The 6,477-nt window shown below is 39.0% G+C and overlaps 1 protein-coding gene across 1 annotated transcript in view; it reads left to right on the forward strand.

Moving 5' to 3' along the window:
* Window positions 1-5,248: 5,248 nt before the first annotated feature.
* Window positions 5,249-6,477, forward strand: part of LOC105040207 (probable 1-deoxy-D-xylulose-5-phosphate synthase, chloroplastic) — a 20,172-nt gene continuing 18,943 nt past the window's right edge. Inside the window, 2 exon segments of the mRNA XM_073254954.1 lie at window positions 5,249-5,268; window positions 6,369-6,477. Of these exon segments, the coding sequence (XP_073111055.1) occupies window positions 5,264-5,268; window positions 6,369-6,477 (114 nt within the window). The 5' untranslated portion in view covers window positions 5,249-5,263.

The following is a 6,477-nucleotide window of genomic DNA, read 5'->3' on the forward strand; positions in this document are numbered from 1 at the left end:
ATGACGGTTGAGACCTGTGATACCAGAATATACCTACAAAAAAGATCTACACTCATTGGGATATTCTGTAGGGATCCTCCGATGTTTAAATTAGCCGAAACTTTAAGAACAGCCGAAAAAAAAGATCACAAAGGCCGATAGAGTAGAGCAAGAGCTCCTCTCTAGTGTTTGAATTTTCTTTCTTGCTTATTTGAGGGTCCTATTCATACTTCTTTTATTTAGAGATTGAGCTAGTTAAAATCTGTGAGCTTGTTAGACTTAACCCTGTAGGCCATGGCCACATTCTGGCTCCTTTTTGAAGAAGAAATATTCTCTATCTTCTCTGTATCAATATTATTAGCCGTGGATATCAAGCGTAGACTTTCCCACATGACTGGCTGAATTGATGGTCTCTAAGTTCACAGCTGATATGATCTTGCCACATCATCTTAGGTGCGTCTCCATAAAAAATTGGTTCTAGTCGACGAGTCTCTCCTGCAATAATATGTATGATATATATGTATATAAAATGCACTTATTGGCCTGTATAAAATTATTATAATGTAATATATATATATATATATATATGTGTGTGTGTGTGAGGGGGGTGTGTGTACATACATAATACTCGTAGATATAGGTTTATTGAATTACTTATTTAGGTTAGCTATACCAAAACTCAAATCGGTGGATTTATTGCATCTAGTTTTTAGATCTAAAATGAAATTTTACTAGCCTGTATAAAATTAGTGAGGATAAATTATAAAAATCTCCTTAAGATTTACGTTTATTATACTAACATCCAATTAGTTTGAAAAACCTATACTTATGCTCAGTTAAATTAATGATATTAGAACAACCGTTTACAATATATAAAAGGTCAAAATTATCCCTTTCACCTCCTATACAGCATCTCACCACTCTCTTCCATCCTCTATCCCCTCCTCTCTTTTTTTCTTCTCCTCTCCCTCCGCTGACAAAAAGCATCTAATTTGCCGCCACCACCACCACACAACAAGATCAGGGATCAGAGAAATGGAAAGGAGAGATAGAATGCCAATTCTAGAGAGATATGGCAATGTTGGTTTCCTACTCCAACTGCATATCTCTCACTTCCCTCATTCCGTTATTTGCTTTCTTTCTAAGTTGCTTGGATCAAGCTTTTTAATTTTTGGACTCTGGAAAATAGCCCAGTTGCCCCCTAAGATCCCTAACTTATCCACCAACTGGCCCAATTTTGGCTACCAGAAATCCCCCTCTATGGGCACAATATTCGTCTCAATTGCCGCCCCATCCCATGCTGCCTAGCCCTCCTGGTTGATGAGTTCTTGGACTTCTCCACCACCAAGTGTGGCACCCACCGAAGGTCTATGAGTGACTCAATCATCTTCCTTGAGCCCCCGACTGATGGTAGCATCGATGACGGTAGGCCCATGAGTTCGACCGCCCAGATGACGACTAACTCCTATCTATGTTCTTCGATGATGTATCCCACTTTTTGATGGCAGTGGCACCGATCACGTCGTCAAGCTAGTTGATGCCTTCCGACCACAACAATAGCGAAGAGAAGACAAAGGAGCCTCAAGGGTGGTGAAATGAGATGGAGGAGGTGCAGAGGAGGAGAAGAAAAGAGAGAGAGAAAGCAGAGGATAAGAAAAGATAGAGGAGGTACAAGAGCTGCAGAGATACCTCCACCACCGTCGCCGGCCCCACTGTGACGAATGCGAGCCTCCTTGACTTTGCCACCACCCCCTTCGACTACAGCTATCGTTGGCATGATAGTTGGAAAGGCCTGAGCTTTCAAGCCCATGGAGGTAGGTCTTGGCGTCATTGAGGGGGCCCTGGCGATAGAGGCTCTTCATCTTGATGTAGGCAGTGACACGATTGAAAAGGCCACAGGCAACGACGTGGGCAAGGATAGAGTTGGCGAAGTCAAAGATGAAGGCCTTAACAAGGGAGTTGAGGATGACATGGTAGGAAAGGTGTCGAGGTCAAGGCCATAGAAGTGTATGCAGGTGAGGAGCTAGAGGGCGACATTGGGCTTCTCGGTGATGGCGTAGCCGACAATGAGGGTCTCATGAAAGCGAGGGTATGGTGCGATGGCATTCGAGATGAGGAGGAATGGGTGGCAGGAGGGGAGAAAAGGCAAAGTTACTCGAGGACGACAGAGATGAGGCGAGTATAGGAGATGAGGCAAAAGACGGTGTGGTAGGCGGCACGAAAGTGGCGGTAGCTAGGCTAGCAATCAGACCAGTCGAAGAAGTGGAGGCAGAGGAGGAGCGGATGGAGGGTGGGGCAATGGCAGGGTGGGGACGATGGCGAAGGGTCTGGAGCATAAAGGGCTTGGAGAGGGGAGATCGGATTTAATAGAGAAGAAGGTTTCTATTTTATTATTTTAATCTATTATTTAAGGTTATTTTGATTATTTTTAAAATTTATAAATGATATGGCAATGAGATCCAAGTTAATATTAACGGACTGTCTAACGGCATGGCTAGACTGTATAGTTGGCTGAAACTTAAAGATATAATAGTAGGTTTTGGAAACTACTAGATATACCTGTAATTTCGACTTATTCTCAGAAGGATTTTTGTAATTTACCCAAATTATTATGATGCAATATGCGCGTGTGTGTACATATGTATGCATGTGTGTGTATGTATATATATAATACTTGCAGATATAAGTTTTTTGAATTGCTTATTCAAGTTAGCCATACCAAAACTTAAATTGGTGGATTTATTGTTTCTAACTTTCGATCTAAAATGAGATTTTGCTAACCATAATATAATTTTATCAAATTATATGATACCATTAATAATTATAGATTCGATAGTAATCATCGAGACAAATGTGATCTATATTTAATATGAATGAATTTTAAGGCATGCTAAAATATTCTAAGGTTGAGTTTGGTAGGTGGCAATCTATCCAGATTGCTAGTAATTTAATATAATGATTTAGATTACTGTATTTGGTATATTTTTTAGATGGTAATTCAGATTACCTTGACAATCCAGATTGCCTCATGGGAGATAATCTGAATTTTTTTGGAGAGAGATGGCTATCCAGATTATCACTTATTTGGTAATGTTATAATAAAAATTTTAGATAAAATTATTCTTCTAAAAAAATCATACAAAACCCATTGTCCAACCCTCCCCCCTCCTCCCCTACCCAGCTTATGGCTCTTTTGTCTCCCTTTGCTTGCTCGTGGCTCCTCTGCCCTTATCCCCTACCCCCTTGGCTCCTCTACACCCATCCTCACCACCCCAATAGCTCCACATGCGTCCGGCCCCTCCTCACTTGTCTAGTGCCCACAATTTCCTACACCCCTCGGCTTGCCATTTTTTCGTGCTACCGCCACACCCACATCACTCCCATCACTTTTCATCATAGAAAAAGAAAAGCATCCGGACAAATTTATTGAAATTATTTTAAAATTTGATTTCACATTACCAGTAATCTGATTGTCATACCAAACATATCAATCAAGATTTTCAGTATTTTTACTGCAACATTATCTATGTGTACCAAATATAGTAATCAATATTACTAATAATTTAATGATGGCAATCTATCATACAGACAATCTATATTATCTTTCAAAATTGTCTGACGATACACCAAATGCAACCTAAAGATAATATCTCATAGCTTTTTCTATAAGTGGTATAGTGATCATTTGAGACCAACCATCCCAAATTATTGTACATTAATTACCACGCAATTAAAGAGGTTACATAATTTTAACCATAGATAAGTTATTTATATCAGTTAAGTAAACTTATGTACTTTAGGATGAAAATCTTTCGAGTCTTGGATTGATCATGTACTTTATTTATATTTTAGAAATTTAAAAGAAGAAAAAAAAATATAACTTCCGTGAAAATTATTATTTTCTTCTCATTTGGACAAAAAATAAGGGGTCAAGTGACTCGTTTAAAACCAAATAACAAAGAAAGTCGTGTACTTCTGCCAAATTTTGCCGGGATGGGAGGCATATGTGACTTTGAATGGGACATAGAATTAGAAATGGCCATTTTTGAGTTGCCATGTTCATATAAAAACATAATATTAATTCTTTTGCAGCTTTTGATTCATAAGTATAGTTATTTGATAAGAGCTCAAGGATCAAGATCACCGTTTTTTGGCTGTGTTTGATAAAGAAATATTAATTTCAAGAGAAGTAGAGAGACATTAGGTATATGAAGGAGGAGGGTTTTGATTCTTAAAGCATCTTGTTGGAACATCCAAAATTTCAATAAAATTTCTAAATTTGCTTTTTGTTGCACGTTCGAATATTTGTTTCCCGGTTAAAATACTCAATAAAATCCATTTTCCATGTAAAGTCATTTAGCTATTTATTTTGTTTTCAAGGCACCAAGTTAAGGCAAAAAAAAAAAAAAAAAAGATAACAAGACCATGCACGAGCTAAAAAGAGAAAGTTGAATTCATGATTTGTTCATTTTTAATCAAAATAGCTTTAAAATTTTAAGTTAAAACATCATCTCGAAATTGTTAAGCGTGCCACGTCCACCGTGAACCGCATCCCTTCCGGTCGTCGGTAAATTTCCAATTTTCGCAAATAAAACCCGTGTCATCCGCATTTTAACCGTCTGCGGTCATCCATCGAAGTCAAGTCTTGCGCTAGCTTTGCGTCCTTGTGTCAGCGTTTATAACGTGAGTGCCGAGATTCGTGTAGAACTAGAATTCTAACCGTACGATCGCTGGACTTTTGCCTTCGGGGTCCCGATTCGCGACAAAGCCGTCCACAGACTTGCCCCCTTCCAAGGTCTCTTGTCTCGGACCTGTTACGGTGTTCCGCACGACAGCCGGTAACTACGAACTTTCTGCGCCAAAAAGAATCCAAGCCGTCCACGCTGTCAATCATGAACACCCAACTGACACCGGAGATCACAACGGGGCGTGCAGGGAAAAAAACAGGTTACGTTGCTCCGAGGAGCAGCACGACAAGCGCATCCGAATGAGACGTAGCCAACCACGAAACAGGCCCAACTGATTACTGCCACGTGTTACAATGTATCCATCCATCTTCGAGGTGTGCATATGTGACCGAAGTCCACGATATAAGTTTTTTCTGGATCTCGCTCTTAAGTCTCGTACCTCTTTTCCGTGATTCGATTTTGGAGACTGTGATTTTTTACCAGGTAAAGGTTCCAATCGTTAAAACATACCCTTTTCCTTTATCTAATAAATTCCAATTATGTTCCCTGTTTGGTGATTCCTCTGATCTACTTTCTTATGTATTTCCTGAAATTTAATGAGGTTATTTTCCTGTTTAGGTGTTTCTGAGGTCTTTTTGAGGTTTTCTTCCGCTACCGAGAAGTCTCTATTTTATTTCCTGTCGTTTCTCTTCTCTTCTTCTTTTTTTTTTTTTTTGGTTGGTTGGGGGGGCCGGGGGGATTTATCAGATATCATGCGATTTCGCTTTTGAATCAATTATTCTTTTATTTCTCCATTAACAGATTTGTTTAATGGTGGTTTTGATGTGGGAATTTCTGTGACGAATATCTTTGTTTGTTAAATTTGACAATTGCCGCTTTCTCGCTGTGGAGGTCTTTTCTTAGCTTTGTGAACCTTATTGGTTGGTCGTTTGGATTTTCTTTTTGCGATGTAGATCTTCTGTGAAAAAAAAAATATAGCCAAAAAGTTATCAGCGTGGCTTCATATGGTTCCTTTCAACCTTAATAGGGTTAATGTGTGTATCTGTGCTTGTCTTTGGGATTTTTATTTCTTAAAGAAATATTTTTTCCCCTGTTGGCATTGCAAGCAATATAATGGTTTTTGACTGAGTTTTTAGTCGATGCTGGCCTATGATCTTCATTTTGTTCAGTTTTCTTTTGTAAACTTAACACTGTTCTGTTTGTTCTCGAAGTTGAGTTGTCTGGTTTTATCCCTTTTTGCATTTACTTGGGTTGAAGCAATTGCAACTTTTTCAGTTAATCAATTCTTGGTCTTTCATCTACTGTTTTGTTCTTGTATGTGATTTATAGGCTAATTGTTGGAATAATTGCTCGAGACTCAAATGATGGACTTGCAAGCTTAATATACTTTTATGAAGGGTCAATTGATCAATTTTACATTTGATACAGTGAAATCTGATCAGCTTATACTGTTATAAAGTGTCAATCAATCAATTTAACGTTTGATACAGTGGAGCCTGATTTGTTTTTACCTAGTGCATGAAATTGGCATTACATGCTATCCAACACGCAGCATAGGTGGCGCTGTAAGCTTGAGATATTCTTTTCTTTGATGTGAAGCTCAGGGGCCTCTTTTTTAGTGCTGTTTTCCCCTTTTTGATTCCCATTGGCAGATTTTCCCAGTATTCATCATGGTTGTGATAGATGGTTTCTGATTTCCAGGATGGCTTCTGCTTCTGCTCGGTGCTCATTTGGTAGTACGGCTTTGCTCCACAGTGAATCTAGGTCCAAGTCTTTCCAAGCTGACTTCTTTGGGCTTCGTGACCATGTG

The sequence above is a fragment of the Elaeis guineensis genome, chromosome 3, assembly GCF_000442705.2.
Source record: "Elaeis guineensis isolate ETL-2024a chromosome 3, EG11, whole genome shotgun sequence".
Taxonomy (NCBI): domain Eukaryota; kingdom Viridiplantae; phylum Streptophyta; class Magnoliopsida; order Arecales; family Arecaceae; genus Elaeis; species Elaeis guineensis.